The 24,573-nt window shown below is 45.9% G+C and overlaps 1 protein-coding gene across 7 annotated transcripts in view; it reads left to right on the top strand.

Annotated features, from left to right (window-relative positions):
• Positions 1–24,573, top strand: part of TRAF3 (TNF receptor associated factor 3) — a 120,502-nt gene that overhangs the window by 62,501 nt on the left and 33,428 nt on the right. For 6 of the 7 annotated variants that reach the window (XM_086708759.1, XM_086708753.1, XM_086708755.1 and 3 more), the window contains 2 exons: positions 685–809; positions 22,663–22,924. In XM_086708759.1, coding sequence (XP_086564885.1) covers positions 22,680–22,924 — 245 coding nt within the window. In that variant the 5' untranslated portion in view covers positions 685–809; positions 22,663–22,679. The remainder of the gene's footprint in view (positions 1–684; positions 810–22,662; positions 22,925–24,573) is intronic. The other variant, XM_086708758.1, reaches the window with a different exon arrangement.

Below are 24,573 nucleotides of genomic sequence, written 5' to 3'. Positions count from 1 at the left end.
CTGAGCCACCCAGGGGCCCCAGATCTCAGTGGTGTGTCTTTGCTCCAAAGCAGAAACTATTCAGGGGACAGGGGAATGGGTAAATAAATTACGGTCTATTTACGCAGTGGCATACTACATGGCAATGAAAGTAAATGGTGGGCGGAGCAGAAAAAACAAAGAGCAAGACAAAGGAAGACGCGCATAGGAATCTGTTCTTATAAAATTCAGAAGTTGGCAAAAGAGCTGTGTCAGAGCCACATACCTGGGGGATAAATGTAAAGTAGGGAATGGTAACCATAAAAGTTAGGGTAGCTGCTCATAGTAGGAGGAAAGGGCTTGGGGTCAGAGAGAGGCGCTCTGCCTTTTCTGGGGTTTCAGCAGTGTTCTATTTCTTGCCCGGGGTGGTAGTTGAACTAGCGTTTGTTTATGTGCTGAACATGCGTGTTTCCTGTGCTTTTTATGTGTAATACTCCATGATAAAAGTTATGTTAAAAATAGTCCGAAGACATCCTGACTTTGTCATTTGTGTCCAACTCAAAAAACGTAGCAAAGCCAAAGTACAGTTTATATAGAGTGGTTAAAATGTTTTGTTCGAACTTCTTTCTTGATCATTTTTTTTAATTTACATTTTTGAAATTCTAGTTTTAAAAGTTTCAAAAATGTTCCCAGTTGAGATGACCGAGTATTATTCTTACTCCTCAGGTAAGAGACTCCACTACATTCTGTGAAGAAGGATAAGACTGACACCGCTTTGCTTCTTTCTCTGTTGAAATCTCTTCCTCCCTGATCGAGCTTTGGTGTATCTTCTTACAGCATATGACACACGGGTATGTCACTGGACGATTTTAATTTATATAGATTTCTTTTTGCAGCTGGAACTTGTTTGCTTTTCAGAAAAATAAAGTCATTAAACAACATCCGGAATGTACTCATTTTTGGCTTTAGTAATTTCACTTCGTAACAGATGTATTTGAGTACCTTCTGCACATGTACCGCATTTTGGTGTCAAACCTTCATTTTATTTTTCATTTTTTTTAAAACCAGCGTTAAACTTCGAGAATAATCGACGTCACCTTTCATGAGCCAGTAATGATACGTGTGTTTGATGCCAAGGGTGATTGTAGGAATTTCTGCCTCATAGGCCTACCCTCTGAAAGCTTGGGGCCACCCTTCCCTAGCAGGACCCCACTGCAGTGAAGGTGCTGGTGGCCGCGGGTGGAGGCTTGCTTCAGCTGAGGATTGCATCTTTTTTTTTTTTTTAAAGATTTTATTTTTAAGTAATCTCTGCACCTAAGGTGGGGCTTGAACTCAACCCCAAGATCAAGAATCACCTGCTCTTCTGACTGAGCCAGCCAGGTGCTCTGGGATTGCATCTTCTGGTGCATGAACTGTTTGCTCCCTAACTATCTTTCTCTGGGAGTTTGAAAGGAAGCAAAATACCCTGTTTTAATCTCTAATTTGTGATTGAGTGGCACATTATACTTGAAATTGAGAGCTCTTTACTATGTTAGAACAGTAAAATGAGTATAAAACGGGTTTGAAATGCTTACTTCCATAGTGAGATTTAATATATAGCTATTTTTGATAAATTCTCAAGTATTAAGAAAAGTGTAGTTTTAAAAATTATTCATAATACCAGGACCATTCAGTTTTCCCCGGTTGTGTTAGTGTTTTTAGTTTGTTTGAAGCAGGGCTCGCACAACGGCAGCTAGCTGATAATGTCCCTTCGGCCTGTTTTCATCCTGTGACTGCCCCTCCCTGTCCCTTTTCTTCCTCACGTGTTCTTGGGTGGCTGGTCGTGGTCAGGTTTCCCTGTGTTGAATTTTGCCCTTGGCACCGAACGTGTTCTTCTGCCGTCTGCATCTCCTGTGGGGTGGTGATAGATCCGGCCGGTTGACCACCTTCTGGCCTGGCCTTTGAGCACAAGGCCCTGCTGAGGCCGCGGTGTGTGCCCTCACCAGGAGGCACGCGTCTTCGTGGCTCCGGGCCTGTGCTGCTCGCTGCCTGGACTTAGTCCTCGCAGGTTGTGAAATGACATTACTCGTTTGTTCTGCCTTGAGTAGCTGAAATATGTCGGTAGATGGAAACTGCCCTTTGTTCAGTATTTGGTCACCCTAAGGGGCAGTTCAGATACGAAGAAGAGGATACGTTCTCTTTCTCTGTGCTCAATAATGAGATGGTTCTGTAGCCACTCCCAAAGCGACAGGTGACTGTTTCAAGTAGTGTTACCAACTTGTGAACTTAAACACACGTGGTACGTTTCAGTCCCTCACAGTTAGGATTCCTACAGATGCCAATCCTGAGCCACTTGTGGCTGGTGGAGCCTCTTTAGTGGGCTCCTTTGTCCTTTGACGTGACCTGCACTCTTCCCTTCCTTGCTTTCTGGTACCGTGAGGTGTTCCAGATTTGTTCTAAACTTCTTTGCCCCAGGCCTGGCATTGGCTCTTCTCCGAGCAGCTCTGGTTCCCTTTTGTAGAAAATGGTGTCTTGAGACCACAATCTGGGCACTGGGGACACGCACTGCTAGGCCTTTTGGGTGGACAGACAGGCAAGTACGCTTTTTAAGGGAAAATATCAGCAGTTCACACTGATGTTTATTTCAAATTGAGTATTACTTGATTTTTACTTCGTTGGTTTATATTGGTATCGCTTTTCTCTAATGCTGCAAACCTTGGTTCCCAGCAATGTTAGCATCATTATATATTTGTTTTACCCTATAAAATATATGTGGTAGTTTTAAAATAACAATACCAACATATTACCAACGTGATTACTGAAAACAGTTTGGGATTTTCTCGTTGTTCTTAGAGTTCTTTTTTGTCCTTAGAGTATGTATCCCTAGGGATGTTTTCCTAATTAAGTTTTTTTAAAAAAAAAATTTTTTTTTCAACGTTTATTTATTTTTGGGACAGAGAGAGACAGAGCATGAACGGGGGAGGGGCAGAGAGAGAGGGAGACACAGAATCGGAAACAGGCTCCAGTCTCTGAGCCATCAGCCCAGAGCCTGACGCGGGGCTCGAACTCCCGGACTGTGAGATCGTGACCTGGCTGAAGTCGGACGCTTAACCGACTGCGCCACCCAGGCGCCCCCCTAATTAAGTTTTAAAGTCACCTGAGCCAGTTCCCCAGTGTGCCAGCCACCTGGTTGCCAGTTATACTCATTTTTTATTTGAATTTTAAGGAATAGCTTCTTTTAAAATTTTGTCGAAGGTTTAGAAAACATTTTCGTGTTTCCAAATCAAAATTAAATATTTTCAGAAATCAAACTTCCGTTGCTGATCTTTGTGCACTGTTTCTTTTTTCCTCCATTGTTAACATACCTATTTTTATTTTTTAAATTTTTAAAATTTTTTATTTTATTTTTTTAACGTTTATTTATTATTGAGAGAGAGAGATACACACACAGAGCATGAGCAAGGGAGGGGCAGAGAGAGGGGAAGACACAGAATCCAAAGCAGGCTCCAGGCTCCGAGCTGTCAGCACAGAGCCTCACGCGGGGCTCGAACTCACAAACTGTGAGATCATGACCTGAGCTGAAGTCGGTCGCTCAACCACCTGAGCCACCCAGGCGCCCCAGCATACCTACTTTTAATGTAAGTGTGTGTGTGCACACAGCCCTCTTTCTTAGACACTGGCAACATACAACTTTTCTCCATCTTGTTTCCCGTTTTGTTTTTTTTTTTTTAAACTTAACAGCCTGTCGTGAGGCTCACACCGTAGCAGTGTATAGGGATCCGCCTCACTCTCTTTTGTGCAGCAGCATAGTATTCCCTCATGTTCAGTATTATAGAAAAAATCTAATTTTTAAAAATATGTTGGCTTTCTTCTGTGTATACATGTCATCAATTTTGCTCTTTATCCAGTTGCCGATTTCTTGGTGATTTGGGGACCTTGCAAGCACGTTGCTTTTCAGTGCCTGATTTTCCTTACATGTAAAAATATGTGAGGTTTGGACTAGAAACTCAAGATGGGTTATTTTAGCTGGAAGACTGCAGATAAATAAACCAAATCTGAGAGCATCTCCCTAGCAACAGAGCATATACCCTGGTCCTGGCTGGCCCAGGCGGTGGAGCACGAGACTCAGATCTTGGGGTTGTGGGTTTGAGCCCACACTGGGTGTGGAGATTAGGTAAAAAAATAGAATCTTAAAAAAAAAAAAAAAAAAAGAATGCCTTTCCTGTATTCACAGAGGTGGTGGTGACGGGGAGTCAGATCAGGAGTGCTGAAACCAGTAAGTGGATGTTGGACTCAGGGAGGTGAGCACAGTTCCACTGGGGCAGCCGGCTCGGTGGTGGTGGCACACTCCTCAGGGTGGGACAGGCTGCAGTGTTGCAGGCAGGGATGTGTCAAACAGGAACGGGAAGGGCCGAGAGTGACAAGTTCCATGCTGGCTGCGTGGATGACGAGGGGCCTGGGTAACGTGACAAACAGCGGGAGGTGGTCTGGGAGCTCAGAAAGCGTGGTGCTGTGGTGCCCAGGGAGAGCCTCCTTGGTGCACATCTGCTGGGTGAGGCCTGCGTGGGGGTGCCGTGGCCCGGCGTGGGGGTGTGCGGGAGAGAAGACGGTCCACATCAGCACCTGCGCGGCTCCCACCTTTACACCACAGGTGAAGGTGGTGGGGGGTCCGCCAGAGGGGTTGGGAAGGGGCACTGAGATCAGAGCCAGTGCTTTTGAAATCTCATGCTTTATTGTGAAAGTTGATTTAAATACCCTAATCCACTCCGTGTGGGCACGTCTTCTGTTTTTCACTCGTATTTCCAAGTGAAGTCGATGCTCCAGGCGGATGGATCTTCTCACACACACACAGCTGCTTCTGCCTCCAGTCCAAGCACGGCCTCCGGGCAGCATCCACCTGGATATGGCTCTTTGTGGCTTGTCTGTCGAGTGGACTGAGCCCTCAGCCTGTCTCTCTCCTTCTGTCCAGATGGCAGGACTCTGGCTCTGGTCCAGAAGAGACACAGCATCTTTACACCGTCAGGGTTGAATGAGCGCTTTAAAGAAAAATCCCTAAATCAAGGGATATTGGCAGTGCCGAGCCTCAGATAGCTATTGTTTTCCTAAAGGATTTAAGACCAAGTTTTATGCTGTGGGTTAATCAGGTTCTTCTCCAGCTGTGAGCCCGTGGCTGGCTGGCTGTCCAGTCCACGTCGCCCCACCCCCTCTGTTTCTGTCTCCTAAGTGGGGCTTGTACATACGTGATTACAATCCGCGCGTTTGTCTGGATGAGAACCTAGTCTCCCCTGGTCTTTACTTTGCCGGTGTGTCAGCCACAGGCCCTCTCCCTGCTGTAGAGCATCTGGTATCAGGTGTCATGAAAAAAGTGCCTGCTGAAATGTTTGCATAAATATGGATTATTGGAAAGCTTTTTTTTTTTAATCAACAGGGCACACCTGTCTATTTCTGGTTTTCTCTCTTCTCTCTGTATTGGCATTGCTTAGATGATACTCTTAATTTCCCTGCTGGGCTTGATGCTGAGCTCATTTGCCTCCATCTATGTTGTGTTTAGTACTTTCTTGCTGGCAGGGGCCATTTTCTTTGTTTATCTGATGCTTCCCTTTTTTGGTTTTCCCCGGGCTTTCCAGTTCTTGGAACACCCTTTTGTCAGCAGATGTGCTTTGGTTTCCAGTTTCCGATCTCCAAGTAAGATGTAGCTCAACTGAAATCACAAGTAGGGAGCATAAGTCATTAGAGTATGGAGGCATAGAGGAAAGGCAGAGGGATCCAGTCCAGCTCTGGCTGCATTTCGAAGTGTGGCTATGCCTCAGCTGTGAGAGAGGGGCTTCCTGAGTAGCTGGCCAGAAACTAAAACTTTATGAAGTGATTTTCTCAAATAGAGGTTCTTGCATTTAGGTAACAGTCTGGCCCCCGAATAGGATACATTCATGCCTACACACGTAGCAGACTGTAAATAATGTGATAGTAGAGCAGTGGTTCTGCTCAGAGGACCCTGCGGAGTGGGAACTCTAGAACCAAGAATGCCAGGCGCTGTGGCAGGCCCTGGTCCCTGGCCCGGCCCGGGCTGCCACCCCCGAGGTTGCTGCCTCCCGGTGGTTTCTGTCTAGGCCCCTCTGCAGCTCCCCAGAGCGCACAGACCCCCTCTGGCGCCATCTCTTAGTCACCTAACTCCCTTCCTGATGGTTTCCATTGCACTCTCTTTGCTTTGTGTATATCTGTCATTACTGTTCAGCACATACTCTTTATGTGCGTGGAAGCAAACATCCTCTTCCCACACTTGAGGCTAAAAAGATGAGGTGTTGGCAGTGGTCCCAAGGTTTGCCTCACTTGCTTGGTGCGGAGCGCTGACCAGAGGCACGTGTGTCCACTCTGGGTGTTGTAACCTCCGAGCTGCTTCCCCACATTGGACTGTTGAATGTCAGTCCACAAGTGCCCAAGAGTTGTCTCCTCCACCACCTCTGGGTTTGTGTGTGTGTGTGTGTGTGTGTGTGTGTGTTTAATTAGAGAGCAAGTGCATACACAGAGGGGAGGGGCAGAGAGAAAGAGAGAGAGAGAGAGGGAGAGAGGGAGAGTCCCAAGTGGGCTCCACACTCAGCGAGGAGTGGGATCATGCTGGGATCCCGTGGGATCCTGGGATCACGACCTGAGCCAAAATCAAGAGTTGGACACTCAACCGACTGAGCCACCCCGGCACCACACCTCAAGCACCTCTTTAATTATTTGACTTGAGTGTACATTGTTTTTGTCGGAGGTTTCCACACTTACACATTTTGGAAGGTTCCAAAGATGTGACTGGACTAACGTTGCCACTTCTGGTGCTCTGCCTACATGTGAAGCACATGGTGGGATTCTTAGCCCATCTATAGCTTGGTGCGGATGCCCAGGTGTAGTTGCAGGTCAGAAATTGCCATCATGGGTAGAAAAAGTTAGCATTTTAACTTCAAATGTCTGTAGGAACTTTCTTTTACAATGGTTTTTAGTTTGAGGGCCTTTCAACATGGTGTGAGCCTTTGTAGCCATACTTGTAGTAGATACTGTTCCGGTCTGGGATCAGAAATGGCCGACTCCAGGGGAGGCCCGTTTACCACGCACGCTGGCACTCGGTATGGTATGCGTCCACGTTGGCAGTTGTCCTCTGGCCACTTACTTCTTATTTCACTGTATTTATTTGAAATATTATTCACTCAAGTTAGTTTTTCAGTGCCTTCTATAGCCTTACTCTTCTTAACTTTTAATTTTTTTATTAAGATACATATAATGATATGAAATTCTTTGGATCTAAATATGGACAGAATTGTATTATGTCAGGTTCAAATGTGTTAGCCATTTTTTTTTTTAATTTTTTTTTTCAACATTTTTTATTTGTTTTTGGGACAGAGAGAGACAGAGCATGAACGGGGGAGGGGCAGAGAGAGAGGGAGACACAGAATCGGAAACAGGCTCCAGGCTCCGAGCCATCAGCCCAGAGCCCGATGCGGGGCTCGAACTCACAGACCGCGAGATGGTGACCTGGCTGAAGTCGGACGCTTAACCGACTGCGCCACCCAGGCGCCCCAGTTAGCCATTTTTTAATGATGCTACTGCTATTGTTTTTCTGTTGCAGTTGTTGAGAGTGCTTATTATATTCTAGTACGTTACACTTTTTAATCAAAAAATTCAGCATTTAAACCATTTAAAGTACAGTTCAGTGGTTTTTAATATATTCACAATGTTATAAACTATTACCACTATCTAATTCCAGAATATTTTCATTCATCCCCAAAAGAAACTCCTAGTGTAACCACTAAGAAGTTTCTGTCCAGGAGCACCTGGGTGGCTCAGTCAGTTAAGCATCCAACTTCGGCTCAGGTCATGATCTCACGGCTTATGAGTTCGAGCCCCGTGTTGGGCTCTGTGCTGACAGCTCAGAGCCTGGAACCTGCTTCGGATTCTATGTCTCCCTCTCTCTCTGCCCCTCCCCCACTCGTGCTCTGTTTCTCTCTCTCTCTCTCTCCCTCTCTCTCTTTCTCTCTCTCTCTCTCAGAAATAAATATTAAGAAAAATACCTTAAAAAAAAAAAAAGAAGCTACTGTCCATTATTCTCCCTTTGCCCCAGCCCCTGGTAATCACTAATTTCCTTTGCCTATTCTGGACATTTCATATAAATGGAATCATAAGGTATGTGGCCTTTTGTTTCTGATTTCTGTTATATAGCACAGTGTTTTCAGGATTCACTCATATTGTAGCATGTATCCGTATATCACTCCTTTTTATGATGAAATAATAGTACATATATGGATATACCACATTTTGTTTAGCTGATCTCTTGCTGGGCACCTTGGGCTATTAATACTTTTTGTCTATTATGAATTTTGCTCCTTTGAGCATATGTTTACAAGTCTTTGTGTAAACATCTGTTTTCAATTCTCTTGGTTATATACATGGGAGAATATCTGGGTCATATGGGAACTGTTAACTTTATGAGCAACTGACTGTTTGGTACAGTGACAGTGCCATATTACGTTCCTTCCAGCAGCGTATGAGGGTTCCAGTTTCCTCATATCCTCACCAACACTTGGAATTTTCCATTATCTTTTATTATAGCCATCCTAGTGGCTGTGTCTCATGATGGTTAGTCTTTTTTGAACATTAAGTTAAAAAAATTTTTTTTAATGCTTATTTATTATTTTTGAGAGACAGAAAGAGACAGAGGGTGAGCAGGGGAGCAGCAGAGAGAGAGGGAGACACAGAATCCGAAGCAGGCCTCAGGCTCCGAGCTGTCAGCACAGAGCCCGACGCGGGGCTCGAACCCATGAACTGGGAGATCATGACCTGAGCCGAAATCAAGAATTGGACGCTCGGCCCACTGAACGACCCAGGCACCCCAAAGTTAGGCATTTTAAAGTGAGCAATTCAGTGCTGCTTAGTACATCCACAGTGTTGTGTGTCCACAACCTGTACATGGTTCCAAGCATTTTCATTCCCTAAAAGGAAACCCCATACCCATTAAGCAGGTAAAGTCCTCATTACTCTTCCCCAACCCCTGCCAATGACCAGTCTGCTCTGTGTCTGCGTGGACTCATCTATTCTATATATTCCCTATAAATGGTATCATACACTATGTGCTCTTTTGTTTTGACATTCTTGCTGAGCATAATGTTTTCCAGATTTATCCATGTTTTAGCCCGTACCATTGCTTCATTTCTTTTTATGGCTAAACAGTACTCCATTGTGTGAAGATACCACATGTTGTTTATCCATTCGTCTGTTGATGGACATCTTGGTTGTTTCCACCTTTTGGACATCGGGAATAGTGCTACTGCGCGCGTGCGTGTATATATGTCTGAGTACCTGTTTTCAGTTCTTTTGGGTATATATGTAAGAGTGGAATTATTGGGTCCTATGGCAATTTGATGTTTAACTGCTCCAGGAACCACCAGATTGTTTTCCACAGCAGCTAAACCATTTTATGTTTCCACCAAAGTGTATAAATGTTTGAATTTCTCCACATCCTCACCAATGCTTGTCATTTTTCCTTTTTATTTATTTATTTATTTTTTTAATTTTTTTTTTCAACGTTTGTTTATTTTTGGGACAGAGAGAGACAGAGCATGAACGGGGGAGGGGCAGAGAGAGAGGGAGACACAGAATCAGAAACAGGCTCCAGTCTCTGAGCCATCAGCCCAGAGCCCGACGTGGGGCTTGAACTCACGGACCACGAGATCGTGACCTGGCTGAAGTCGAACGCTTAACCGACTGCGCCACCCGGGCGCCCCATCATTTTTCCTTTTTAAAAGAATTATAGCCATCTTGGTTGGTATGAAGTGGTAATTCATGGTGGTTTTGGTTTGTGTTTTCCTAATGACTAAAGATGTTGAGCATCTTTTTGTATACTTGTTGGCCATTTCTATATCTTCCTTGGAGAAATGCTTCTTCATATTCTTTGCACATTCTTAAATTGGGTTGTTTCTCTTTTTGTTGTTGACTTGTAAGGGTTCTGTGTATATTTGGGATATTAGACCATTATTAGATATGTAACTGGCAGATGTTTTTCCCATTTTGTTGTCTTTTCACATTCTTGGTAACATCCTTTTATGTAATACAGGTTTTCAAACTTGGTGAAGTCCATTTTATCTACTTTTTCTTTTGTTGCTTATGCTTTTGGTGTCATATCTAAGAAGTCTTTGCCAAATTCGAGATTATGAATATTTGCCCCAATATTTTTTCTAAGAATTTTAGGTGTTAGCTATTACGTTTTAGTTGGTAATCCCATTTGATCCTAGTTTGTGTATATGGAATGATATGAGGGTCTAATAAGTCCATTCTTCTGCCAGTGTTACCCAGTTGTCCCAGAGGCTTTTTTTTTTTTTTTTTTTAACCACTAACTGGTCTTGCTATCCTTGTCAAAAATCATTTAGCCATAGATGTATGGGTTTGTTTCTGGACTCTGAGTTGTATTCCATTAGTCTATATGTGCGTTTTTATGCCACTATTACACTGTTAGGATTACTGTGGTTTTGTAGTAGGTTTTGAAGTCATAAGTTTGAGAAGTGTGAGTCTCCCAACTTTGTTTTTCTCTTTCAGGATTGTCTTGGTTCTTTGTGGTCCCCTGTAATTGCATATGAATTTGAGGATCAGAGTTTTTCATTTCTGTCAGAGAAAGGCCATTAGAGTTTTGATAAGGATTACATTGCATCCGTAGATCACTTAGGGTATGAGTTCTCCAGAGAAACAGAACCTCTGTGTGTGTGTGTGTGTGTGTGTGTGTGTGTGTGTGTGTGTGTGTGTGTAGAAAGAGGTATTTATTACAAGGAATTGGCTCTCACAATTATGGAGGCAGGCAAGTCCCAAGATCTGCAGAGTGAGTTGGCAAGGTGGATACCCAGGAGAACCAGTGGCTTAGTTCCAGCCTGAGTCTGCAGGCCTGAAACCACGAGAGCCAGGAATGTGGTTCCTGTCCAAAGGCCAGCAGGCTCAAAATCCAGGAAGAGCTGTGATATTTTAGTTTTTAAGTCCAAAAACGGGGAAAAAAGCCCATGTCTCCTTTTGAAGGCAGTCAGGTAGAAAGACTCCTTACTTGGAGGAGAATCAGGCTTCTTGTTCTGTTCAGTCCTTTGACTGAATGGATGATGCCCCTTCATACTGGGGAGGGCAATCTGCTTTATTCACTGTACCGATTTAAATGTTAATCTCATCCAGCACCCTTACAGAAGCACCTAGAATAATATTTGACCGAATATCTAGGTACCCCATGGTCCAGTCCAGTTAACACATAAAATTAAGCACAGGTAGTATTGCCACTGTAACAATATTAAGTCTGCTAATTCATGTATATAGACTTGTTTTGCAACTAACAAATGTCTTGCTGTTTAATTGCATCTTTCATTTCTTTCAGCAATTGTTCTGTAGTTTTCAGTGAACAAATCTCTCACCTCCTTGCTTTAATTTTTTCCTAGGTATCTTATTCTTTTGGATGCTATTGTAAATGGAACTGCTTTTTAAATTTCCCTTTTGGATTGTTTATTACTATTCTACAGACACACAACTGTTGCTTCTGTGTTAATCCTGTACCCTGCAACTTGGATGAATTCATTTATTAGCTCTAGTTGTTTTTCTTGTGAATTTTTTGGGATTTTCTATATATAAGATCATGTAATCTGTTAATGGAAATAGTTTTATTTCTTTCTTATTTGGATGCCTTTTACTTCTTTTTCTTGCTCTGTCTAGAACTGCCAGTATGAGGTTGAATAGCAGTGGTGAAAGCATACATCCTTCCGTTCTTCCTGCTCTGAGGGCAAAAGCTTTCAGTTCTTCACCATTAAGTGTGACTTTTTCTTAGGTACCCTTTATCTTGTTGAGGCAGTTCCCTTTTATTCTTAGTTCTCCGGCAAGAGTTTTTATAATGAAAGGGTGTTAGATTTGTCAGAAGTTTTTTCTACCTCGATTGAGATGATTGTGTTTTTCCTCCCTTGTTTTATTAATATGGTTTATTGCATTTATTGATTTTCTTACATTGAACCACCCTTGCCTTCCTGGGATAAATCCCACTAGGTCTTGGTATATAATACCTTTAATATGCTGTTGGATTCAATTTGCTAGTATTTTGTTGAGAGTCTCCCTCATTTTTTAAGAATAGTTTTGCTAGATACAGAATTCTTAGTTAATTTTTTTTCACACTCCATTGAATATGTCATGCATTTTCTATCCTCCATGACTTCTGATGAGATGCCAGCTGTTACTCACATTGAGGAAATCCTTTTATGTGGAGTAGCTTGTCTCTTGCTGCTTTCAGAATTTTGTTTCTCCACAGTTTGATCATAATGTATATTAGTGTGAGTCTCTTTCAGTTTATCCTTCATGGAATTTGTTGAGGTTCCTGGATGTACAGATTAATATTTTTCATCAAATAGGGGAAGTTTATGTCCACTGTCTCTTCAGATATTCTTTCCATCCCTTTCTCTCCCTCTTCTCCTTTCTGGAACTCCCATAACGTGTATGTTGGTGTGATTGATGATGCCCCACAGGCCTTTAAAGCTCTGTTCACTTTTCTTTTTTGTATTTTCCTTCTGTAACTTAGCCTGGATAAACTCAGTTGACTCATCTTCAGGTTCTCCAGTCCTTTCTCTTGCCTGCTATGTTCTGCCGTTGAGCCCCTGTTGTGAATTTTCGTTTCAGTTGTCGTGCTTTCCAACCCCAGAATTTCTGTTTGGTTCTTTTTAAAAAATTATCTTTATTGATAATTCTCTATTTTGTGAGCTATTGTTCTGATGGTTTCTTTGAGTTCTTGGCACATGGTTTCCTTGATCTCTTTGAACACATGTGCACACTGATTTAAAGTCTTGGTGAGTCTAGTGTGTCTGGGTTTCCTCCTGGACAGCTTCTGTTTCTTGTTTTTTCCCGTTATGGGCCATACTTCCTTGTTTCTTTGCATGCTTTGTAATCTTTCGCTGAAAATTGGAAATTTTTCATATTATAATGTGGCAGATCTGGAAATGAGATTCTTCCCTTTCCCCAGGATTTGTTGTTGTTGCTTGTGCAATGACTTTTTGAGCTAAGTCTGTAAAGTGTATATTCTTTATCGTGTGTGGTCGTTGAAGTCCCTGTTCCATTAGTGTAGGAGTCAACTAGTGATTGGCCAGAGGTTTCCGTAAGTGCCTGGAACAAAAATTATCTCCCAGTCTTTTCAGATGGGGTCTTTGTGAGTTTTGTTGGGGTGTGCTTTCAACATTTCAGCTGGGCAGTTGACAACTCTTATCATTCACTTCCTCTGTGCAGAACTTGAAGGTCAGCCAGAGGCTTAAAGCCTTCTCAGGCCTTCTTGAGCGTGCACGCAGCCCCCAGCATTTGTGTGACCTTCTAGATTCCCAGAAACACATTGGAGCTTATTAGGGCCCTTTTCCCGTAACTTTTCTTTTCAACATTTTGGTTAATCTCTCGTTTGCCTTGATTGTTATTGATTACCCCAGGCAGTGGTTGTTAATGAATTTGCCTCTAAACATTTTCAGTAATCACCACCCCCTCCCCCTACAGTAACCACCTTAGCATTGGAAGAGTTCTGTTTATTGAGGTAAAGTCAAATGCTTTGAGCTGGTCTGCTAGGTAAGTTACACCACCAAAATTCTTTGCATATAAGGTCTGTTCTTCTCCCACTATCCCCCCACCTCCTGCCAGATATCTGACCAGCAATTGCAGGCTGTTAGAATCCAGGCCACTGTCCTGGCACATGGATTCAGGAGAGGAAAAAAATGCCACTGAGCTCACTGTTCTTACCAAGATTCAGCTGGTTTCTCATGCTTAAGTGTTCCTCTGATTGTTACAAGCTTTTGGTTAGTTTCTAAGGTTCCAAACAGTTGTCCTTGACGGATTTTGCCAGTTTTTTTCTTTTATTGAAGGATGGATTTTTGGAGTTTCTTACTCAGCTGTTTTCACTGACATTGCTCACTGTTTTGTTTTTAACATTGTGACCAACTTTGAGTTTGCCAAATTTATGTACACCACACCTGATTCAGAAAGGATTTAAGATGACTTATGGAGGTAATAAGCAAGATAAAAGATAAATTATTATGTTTTTTAATTTTGCTAATTTTTATTCTTGAGGAGAGAGAGACAGAGTGGATCAGGGGAGGGGCAGAGAGAGAGGGGGACACAGAATCTGAAGCAGGCTCCAGGCTCCATGCTGTCAGCACAGAGCCCTATGTGGGGCTTGAACTCACGAACCATGAGATCATGACCTGAGCTGAAGTCGGATGCTCATCCGAGCCACCCAGGCGCCCCAAAGATAAATTGTTTTTAATATTTGTTTTGTGCCTGTTGGTTAGAGGGCATTCTGGTAAAAATGGTACCCTCCCATGTTGCTATTGGCAACTTTTGTTTCCGTTGGTGATCAGGTAGTGTCTAACCCCCCGCCCCCCCACTGGTACATAGCTTGAAGGGACTGAAGCGGATTCACCTCAGTGGTTTCTCCATCTGCATGACTTTGTGTGGGGTCTCAAGGCGATCACATTACTGTCCAATTTTAGGAATGCTCTTTATTCTCCCTCCACCTCTGAATTGGTTGTGAAAAACTGCCTCCAGTGGTGATTTTCCTGAATCCGAACTCCCTTTTCCTTGGGACATAATAGGTGGGTATTTGTCTTATTTAAAGACTTAAAGGCATAGTCCCTACTGTCCTAGTTGTTTTAGAAAGTGGTCAGGTGATTCTCACACTTTAAATCAGAACTGACTTTTCATAGTGACAATTGATGGCTAGCAGAGTTTGGGATCATGAGTAAACCTGAGACCGTTCATCCGTCCACCAGTCCTGGCACCTGTTGAGGTGTCGTGCTCCTGCTTTCTTTGGGCCAGCTAAGGCCCCCATTGGCCATCTCATTGATACAGAAGGTCATGGGCCTCCCCACTGGGCCCTGCTCGGGGTTCGTGTCATTTCTGACTTGAATAAACTCTTGTTTAGGAAAACTTTCCCTTGAGCAGTTGTGAGTGTGTTTGACCTACTGGCTTATTTGCTAGTTTTATTTGAACAGAATATTCTTCTTTTGAAAATGACTTTATAATAGAGTTGAAGCTGCTTTCTCTTTCAGTTTAATATATACTGTAGTGCCTTTTTCATCAGCATCACCTATGAGATAATCTGAATATTTTTAAAAGGCCAAGATATGGGCAAATTTGAATACATTAAAATTAAGAACTTCTCTTCATTGAAAGATATAAATAACATTAAAGCCATCCACAAACTGGGGAAAGACATGTATATATAACTAACAAAGGATTACTAGTCGGAATATGTGAATAATCCCCACACATCAGTACTAAAAAGGATAGTGGCCCAATTAAAAAATGGCAGAGACACAATCAAGCATTTCACAGAAGGAAAAACATAAGTGGCCCACGAATGTATGAAAGATGCTAAACCTTTTTAATCGTTAGAGTAAGAAAAAAGAGACCATTATACCTGCTAGGTTAGCAGAACCTAAGAGGTCTGATTCCCAGAGTTGGTGAGGATGTGGATTAATAGAAGTGTTTACACTGCTTTGCTTTGGAGAGCAGTCGGGCCCTCACTTGTAAACTGGCCACGAATACAACCTGCAAATCAGCAGTTCCTCTGCGTTCTAGGTGCCCAGTCCAGGAGAGGGATTGGCAGGCTCTTTCTATGAAGGGCAAGTTGGTAAGTATTCTAGGCTTTGTGGATCTTTAGGTTTCATTTGTTTGTTCAACTCTTTAAAAATCTGAAATGCATTCTTGGCTCAAGGAAGTAGGCAATAGTAACAGTAACCTGACAAAAACAGCCTACTGGCTAGATTTAACCCATAGGCTATAGTTTGCTAACCTCCGATCCCCTGATCTAGAGCACATACCCTAGAGAAACTTATGCAGGGTTCCATAACAGATGTGCCAGAATATTCAGAGCACATTTCTCATGATAGCAAAGACTGGCAACTGTGATATAAAAACGGATATGTCAGTTGTAGAATATTATACAGCCATGAAAATGAATGAAGCATAACTCCTGCACAGAGCAGACAAGGGCGAAAACTTACAGTGCTGATGGCAGAAGACTACATATGGTATGGTATCACTCTGTGCAATTAAAAACAGGCGAAGTATACTGTTTAAGAAGAAGGGTACCTACCTGGGTGGCTCAGTCGGTTGAGGGTCTGACTTTGGCTCAGGTCACGATCTCACACTTAGTGAGTTTGAGCTCTGCACTGACAGCTTGGAACCTGGAGCCTGCAGCCTGCTTCAGATTCTGTCTCTCCCTTTCTCTCTACCCCTCCCCTGCTTGTGCTTGCTCTCTCTCTCCCTCAAAAAGAAATAAATATTTTTTTTTTTAAAAAGAAGAAGAATATATATGATAGCAAGAGGATTATAGGTAGAAAGTTGAGGCTGACATTTACTTCTGGAGAGAGTCAGAAGGATGGCTGAGGAAGGAGCACATGGGTAAGTGGTGACTGTTAAGTAGGCGGTGGATTCGGGAGATCTGTTTTGTTGTTGTTGTTGTTGTTGTTGTTGTTGTTGTATTCTTGCCTTGCATGTGTATCGCACACAGTCTTCTTAAAAAACTTTTTTAAGTAGGCTCTATGCCCAACATAGGGCTCAAACTCACAACCCTGAGATTAAGAGTTGCATGCTCTATCCACTGAGCCAGCTAAGCACCCCCACATATAATCTTTTTTTTTTTTTATGTGTCAAATATCATCCAATACATTTATTTGAAAGGCAGGAAGGATACCAGCCAGGGAGGTCTTAGAACCCACCCACCACCCACTACCCTCCCTTCAACAGTACTTTGTGTGCCAGAGCTGTGCCAAGTTGCTCACCTGGGAGAGGGAGGTGGATGTCTAAGCAGCTCTGGGGTGGTAACTGCCAGTGCCGCCCTGAAGAGCCAGAAAGAGAATGCCCAGGAGGAGGCCTTCCTTGTCCGGTAGCAGTAGTGAGGTAGCTGGCACTGAGTGCCCCGTTGAAAGGCCTGGCACTCGTGTCAGAAATCAGTTGCCCCCAAACATGAGGGTTTGTTTCTGAACTTTCAGCACTCTCTCATCGACATGTATGTCTAGTGCCGATTCCATAGTGTCCTGAATAATTTGTAGTACGTTTTGAAACATGGAAGCGTGGATCTTCGAGCTCTGTTCTTTGTCGAAATTGTTTTGTCTATTCTGGCTCCCTTGAATTTCCACCTGATTTTCAGGTTCAGCTTATTCATTTCTTCTAAAAGAGCCAGCTAGGATTTTAATAGAGGTTGGGACGCATTTGATCAGTTTGAGTAGTGTCACTGTCTCAGCAGTGTGGAGACTTCCAGCCCATGAACACGGGATGCCTTCCCATTTATTCAGATCTTTGCTGTCTTTCAAAAGTGTTTTGTAATTTTCAGTATAGGTATCTTGCCCTCCTTCAGTTGACATTTGTCCCTGAATATTTTATTCTTTTTGATGCTATTATGAATGGACTGTTTTCTTAACTTCATTTTTGGATTGTTCACTGCAGTGCATAGGAATATGAGGGGCACCTGGGTGGCTCAGTCGGTGAAGCATCTGTCTCTTGATTTCAGCTCAGGATGTCATCTCATGGTTTGTGAGTTTGAGTTACACGTCAGGCTACATGCTGATAGTGCGAGCCTGCTTGGGATTCTCTCCCTCTTCCTCTCTGTCTCCCCCACCCATGCACGCTCACTCACTCTCTCTCTCTCAAAATAGATAAACTTTAAAAATAAAAAAATAAAATGGACTTTTATATATTGATCTTTTATTCTGCAGCTTTGCTAAATAAGTTTATTAGTTTAACTCATTTTTAGTTGATTCCCTAAGTGAGTTGTATATATAAGGTTATGTCCTCTGAAAACAGAAATAGTTTTTCTTCTTCCTTTCCAATCTGGATGCCTTTTCTTTCTTTCTTTCTTTTCCTTTTCTTTCCTTTTCTTTTCTCTGCTTTTCCTTTTTCTTCCCTCCCCTCCCCTCCCCTCCCCTCCCCTCCCCTCCCCTCCCCTCCCCTCCCTTGTCTAACTGCTGAGAAGGGGCTTTTTAAACCAGGCTTGGGGGCTATCTAAGTAAGATGAGGAAAACAGCCCAATCCTTGTCAGACCCCCTGACCGCTGTTGGCGGGAGGACGTGTCTTCTCTGTATGCAGACGGATGTGACATACAGTATTACAGTGACTCCTGATAGTCCTATGACAGTTAGGGGTAGTATCTGCTTTTCAGGTGAAGAGAAGAAGTGGGGCCCTGAGGATAAATGCTGTGCCCAAGGATCCACCGCAGCGAAGGACACCGGCCAGCCTTACCACCCAGGCCACTCAGTGCCAGATGTCCTGCCTGTCTGGCTCCTCCCCAGAGCCCCTAACACCAGGTTCCCCTCCATGACCACCTGCCTGTGCTGTGTCTCCTGCTGCTCCTTCTTGTTCTCTTCTGTTGGAATTGAAATGATGCCACCAGTCCAATTCATGAAGCCCAGATCTCCCCAAAACCGAGGTGATATCTTTCTCTTTTGAAGACCTGCAGCCCTTTGTAACTCCTGGGTGGTGTTTCTTCATGTCCGCTGTTTGTTGACCCTGGAGTGCCCACATCCTTGTGACTCCCTGAAAACTCTCTAAGGGCAGGGACGATCTCATCCCTGTGTCCCTGACGTGTGAGGAACAGAGCTGTTGTGGGTATGTTGTGTTTATGAAATAAAATGTGGTTAGTTTGGCCAGCCTTTGCAGAGTCGCTCCTGGAGAAGGGTGTTCCTACCACGTAGAAGGGCAGTGGGTGTGCCCCCCGGCATTCGCAGGCTGGGAGCCCTGGAGTTTGTACAACCGTGTGGCCAGCAGCACTCTCCAGAAAACACTGCTGAGGCCAGAGTAAAGTGGGAAGCGTCAGCATTTGAGTGAAATGGGCTGTGGTTCTCTGAAATGATATCTGTTTACTAGTTTAGTGAATATTGGAGGGAATCTGTAATGTGCAACCTTTTACAAGTGTTTGGCGTGGTTACGGTCCTGTGAGATACACATCACCTCTGACCCGGCAGTTCTGTCGCTGTAAGCTTTCCTAAACGTGTGAAGATAGGTGTTCAAGAATGTTCACTGCAGATTGCTCACAATCGCAAAGCACCAGCACCAGCCTAACTGTCCATTAGTAGAAGTGGTTGTATAAACTATGGTGAAGCGTCCAGTGGACTGCTGTACGCAGCCCTTCAGGGTAGTGACGTAGATCTGTATATGCTGATGGGGAAAAACGGTCAGAACGTGGCGCTGCTTTCAAAAGGAAGCTGTCGATCAACTTGCATGTGCAACACAGTTTGTGTGGAGGGAAAAAGAAAGGCAAGTTTTCTTTATGTGCATTTGCCGTTCCCGGATGTCTGTACGCCCTCCCAGAACCCCAGAAGGGAGTGTCTGCCTCTGGGTCTTCGAGGTCAGGGGGTCTGGTACTTGCTTTTCACACTTCACTCCCCCGTATTGGTTGCTTGCTGTCTTCTCTGACGGCATGTACTGTTACGGTATAAATGAAAATCTCACAGTGCTCCCTCGTACGTCTGGTTCAGGGGCGCCTGGGTGGCCCAGTCAGTCGAGCATCTGACCCTTGGTTTTGGCTCAGGCCATGAACTCATGAACGGTTCATGAGTTCGAGCCCCGCGTCGGGCTCTGTGCTGACAGCACAGAGCCTGCTTGGGATTCTTTCTGTCTCTCTCTCTCCCTCCCCACCCCTCCCCTGCTCGCTCACTCTCTCTCTCTCTCTTTCTCTCAAATAAACATTAAAACATTTAAAAAAAAGAATAAAGTGTCTGGTTCAGTGGGTTGTTGTGTATTCACAGAGCCGTGCACCCATCCCCACCGTCCGGTTCCTGAACACCTCTGTTACCCCAGCAGAAAACCCCGTGCCCATCAGTACATGCTCCCCCTCCCTCAGCGCTGGCAGTCTTGAATCTGTTTTCTGTCTCAGTGGATTTGCCTATTGTGGACATTACACGTTTAGACCATTGTCTTATGCTTCTTTTTCTTCCCTTATGAATACAAGGCACAGGAGGTCTCTGGCTCCTGCAGTGTAAGCACTGAGGGGCATCTTTCCCTCCTTCCCAAAGGCTCATTCTCCAGCTCGCAACCTAGATCAGGAATGGGGCATGCATGGGATGAGATGCAGGGATGCTGGGTAGGATTGTCAGAGGCCCACAGTGGCCCATTGCAGACAGAGATGCCCATGCCGACACCCTGCGTTACAGGTGAGTCCCGACAGGCCTGCCGGCTGTGGGCTGGCCTCTGCCCTTCGGGACAGGGCTGCTGTGATGTTTTCTTTGATGTGCCTGGGATACGTTCTGCATATCTGTTCACTTCTCTTCGATGGCCTACAAAAACCAAAGATCCCAAACTGTATACTTGCTTATACAGACTATGATATGTTGTGGGTAAATGGACATCATTTATCATTAGTTTGATCCAAAGTGAATTGTCTCTCAGGCTCGAAATAGGAAATTCACCTTTAAAGAATCAAGTATTTCTCATTACAGACTGTTTATTGAACACATAGCTTCCTAAGCACTATTGGCTAAGATACCAAAGTCACAAATTGTTTATAAGCCAAGAAGGAGTTTTCAAGGCTAGAATCTCCAAGACCATATCCAAAAGCTGAGGAGTTTTCTTTTCCTGGAAGAGTCGGTTGTCATAGAAACACAGCTTGGTACTAATGGCTCACACCTCACCTTTCCCTCCGTGATTAGCTCAGCAGATGTGTACCGGGTGCCTTCTGCCCATCAGACACTCTTCTAGGTACCTGGCGTTTTCCGTCAACAAACCCCGTGTGTCCGGGGAGCTCAGGGTCTGCCGCAGGAGAGACACTGTAAGCGATGAGCATGCGGTGTCGGAAGGTGGGAAGTGCCGTGGAGAAAGTACAGACAGGGCAAGAGGGGTCGGGCAAGTGGGGTTGGTGGAGCTGAGCCCCCCTGGAGAAGGTGGGGAGGTGCGGTCCGCGGGAACGGGGGCGGGGGTCAACCTAGAGCATCTGCAGAAGCAAGGGCCTGAGGTGGGGAGTGGGAGAGGTCACCAGCCGTCGCAGGTGGCAGCGGATCGGCTCCTGGACAACCATTGTCTCTGACGGGCAGAGCGAGCCCGAGGTACCTCCCGCTTAGCGTCTTCATGAACAGGATTCTGATCAACAAATTCGTGAGCAAAGGGCTGCTGGCCTTTTGAGGTCATTTTAAAATCTTTGTTGTTGTTGTTTTCATAAATAGATGGATTTCACAGGAGGCTCCCACACTTCACCACAGTGATGTTCTATTTTATTAAAACTAGCCCGAGTGTGGCTAGAACACTAATTCATTTATCTGTCAGATGTTAGGCTGCTGGCATTGCATATGTCTCGGGTTGTGAAACGTTCATTCTTCCAGCCCCACATGAGGCAGAACAAGGCTCCGGGGAGTGGGCTCCCCACCCTCACCCTGCGGCCCGGCGTGAGGGCTCGTTCCAGCAAACCCGGGGTGCACTGGGGGCCCCCACACTGGCTCGTGATGGCCTGGCACTAAGGAGAGAGGGGAAGGTGATGGGGGACAGACCCCGGGGCCTTGTAAGTAGAAGGAATTTGGCCCTTATTTTTGTAAGTAGCAGAAATAAATGGATCGAGCAAGAACACGGTGTCCTTTTGAGAGATCTGGTGAGGTTTTTTTGGGTTTTTAAAAGGTTTATTTTGAGAGGGAGAGAGCATGAGCTGGAAGAGAGAGAGAGAGAGAGAGAGAGGGAGAGGGAGAATCCCAAGCAGGCTCTGTGCTGACTCAGGGCTTGATCCCATGAACTGTGAGATCATGACCTGAGCCAAAACTCCAGAGTTGGATGCTTAACTGACTGAGCCGCCAGGTGCCCCGACCTGGTGAGTCTTAAGGAAATTGCTCCGCAGGTTGGCCGGACGTGCTGCCATGCGCTTCAGCTGGCGGGTCCACGCACGCAGGGGTCTTGGTGGCTCATATCCAGGAAATGCTTCTTTTGCCTATTGACGGGAACTTGCAGGTGGGAACCCACCACACTTGCCACCTTGTGCGCTAGGAGAGCGTGTCCAGACAGGCACTGGAGACCCGTTCAGTCCCCATGTCCCCTCTGCCAGCTCCGCCCCAGGCACGGAAGGCCTGCATATCCACAGGGGGTGCAACCCTGAAGCTCCGGCGTGTGCAGCGGGGGGCCGTGTTGGCGCAGGGCTGATGCGGTGGGCCTGGCTGGTGGAAAGCAGGTGCCGGTCACGGTGCGCCCGGATCGGAGCATCGTGGGTGCCTCGTGGGGTCTGTGGGGTCTGCTCGGGGGGAAGAGCAGCATGAGGAGGCGGACAGTACCTGCTGCTGCTGGAGGGGCGGCGCTGTTCCCAGCACAGGCTCCACGGCGATGGCAGGCCACGCCTGAGTCACGCCCCGGGGACTGTCCTCGGCAGTGAGGCTAACCAAGAAGTAAAATTGGCTGGGGATGGCCGTTGCTTTGGCCAGGATGTCGGACTGACACCTACACGTTTAAGTTACAGCACAGCAAAGTGCTACCTGTATTTCAGAGAACCTTTAGAGACACAACTGATGCCTTCAGAAGCTTTTTGAACGGTCACGTTAACAGTAACGGTGGGTGGAGTGGGAAGGAGAGAGGCACGCTTGCTCAAGCTCGTTCCCGTCACACATTCGAGTCGGGAGGGTCCCTGTGAGGTCGGTGACCTGGAGAAGCCCCCTCGGCTCTCAGGCACTTCCCCGTTTTCAAAGCCACGTTTCTTGCTTTGTGCGCAGGACGACGTGACACGTCTTACTAAGTGCTGTTGCTTTTCTGCAGAATCTCTCCTTCCTGACATGGAGTCAAGTAAAAAGATGGAATCCCCCGGCACCCTGCAGACGAACCCGCCGCTGAAGCTGCACCCTGACCGCGGCGCCGGGACGTCCGTGTTCGTCCCCGAGCAAGGAGGTTACAAAGAAAGGTTTGTGAAGACCGTGGAGGACAAGTACAAGTGCGAGAAGTGCCGCCTGGTGCTGTGTAACCCGAAGCAGACGGAGTGCGGACACCGGTTCTGTGAGACCTGCATGGCGGCCCTGCTGAGGTGGGTCCTGCTGCCCGCGTCGGCCCTCGCCGCGTCTTGGGCTTCTCCGGCCTCTCCCCCGCCCCCTTCTTCACTTCCCTAAACAGTAAACTCTGTAAAGGTTAAAAGCTCTGAAGAAACCCAAATAAAATTCTCAGAGCCCGGCCCGTGATCATCCAGGGAAAGCCAAGAGGACGTCGTGCTTGGGTTTTCCAAGGCTTCTGTGACGCGCGGCCTGGACCACCCAGCCCCGTCCCCCAGACTGCTGTCTCCTCTCCCCACAAGCACCTCTCAGCAGTCACTCCCGCACCTGCCACCTTCCTCATGGCACTCACCACGCTGGCCCTGGTGCCCTGATGCCCCCCGCCCCCCACCTGTGTTGCTGATTTTTGCTCTAGAAGCTCACGGCTCCGTACAGGAGACACGCCCATCAGCAAAGGCCGAAGGAGCCCTCAAAGTGCAGGTGCTCGGGGTGGGGGGCAGAGACTGAGGACGGGGCCAGCAGGACGGGAACCTAGCTAGGAACCCAGGGTGCCCACACTCACCCAGCAAGTGTAAGCAAAGCACACATGAGCCCTTGGAAGCCCTTGTCAATGTTGGTGCCATTTTAGAATCACTCAGGGAATCTGGGGAGGCGGGCTGGAGTTCTACAGCACAAATAACTTTGTCCGAGAAAGCATTTTGGTTCATCCCCCGGTATTTTCTGGTCATCGTGCCGGCCACTGGGGGTTATGGCAGGATGCTCTCAGACTTGGTCTCCACTGCCAGGGCACAGGGGCCTGGGAAGTCTGCCCACTTCTCTCTTCCTGATTCACCACTGAGGGCAGGGCCCTTGAGAATCACACAGCAGGCAGCCTCTCTCCCTGTCTTCCTCCTCCTGGGCACTTCCGGCTGTGGTCTTATCCACATACTGTGGACGGTGAACTCCGCTTCCCCTGCTTGTGGGGAAAACGGCTCTTGAGTCCAGCTTAGTGATGGCAGCGTAGACTCAGAGCACCTGATTTCTCTTAACGCAGACACCTGGACTGCAGCTCCGGGCCAGGGGGGAGGGCTGCTGGCCATGGGGGGCAGGGGCTTCTGGGGCAGAGCATCCAGAGGGCTGTTCCTCTTCTGGTGTCCCTCCTTTTTCTGCTCCTGGCTCTCATCCTGCTCCATGTTTTTGCAGGTGTCAAGGGATCCTATCCGGATGCTACTCAGCTCTGGGTCTATGGATATAAAAATATTCATATGATTAAAGCAATTTAGCACACGCTTCATATTAGTATAGTCTACATGAATGACCTTTTACTTAAAAACACATTAAGTCTCCCATCAACACTCAGTTTTCCTGCCTGGCTTTCCAGGCTTGTGGAACCTCCCCACTCTGCCCACGGCCCCGGTACATACTTGTCAACCCCGCCCCCTCCTTCCCAAAGCCTCCGCTGACTCCCTGTCTCGGGCAGGGGCCGTGGACGTAAAGAGGGTCAGACTTAGTTTTATTTTTAATATCTAGGAGGTGGTTTCCAGACACAAGATGCAGTTAGAATCAAGTCCAAAAATGGGCAGCGGGGGAGCAGTGGCTCGTGTCCTGCGTTTGGGGACAAGAATGATGTAGTGGATGAACGGTTTTCATACACAGGGTCAGTTTCAGATTCTCGCACTGTTAACTGCAGAATTGCATTGGCTTTTCA

This window comes from Puma concolor, chromosome B3 (assembly GCF_028749965.1).
Source record: "Puma concolor isolate L17-30 chromosome B3, mPumCon1.1.hap2, whole genome shotgun sequence".
Classification (NCBI taxonomy): domain Eukaryota; kingdom Metazoa; phylum Chordata; class Mammalia; order Carnivora; family Felidae; genus Puma; species Puma concolor.
The sequence above is the reverse complement of the archived record's forward strand: the minus strand, read 5'-3'. Positions and strand labels throughout refer to the sequence as shown.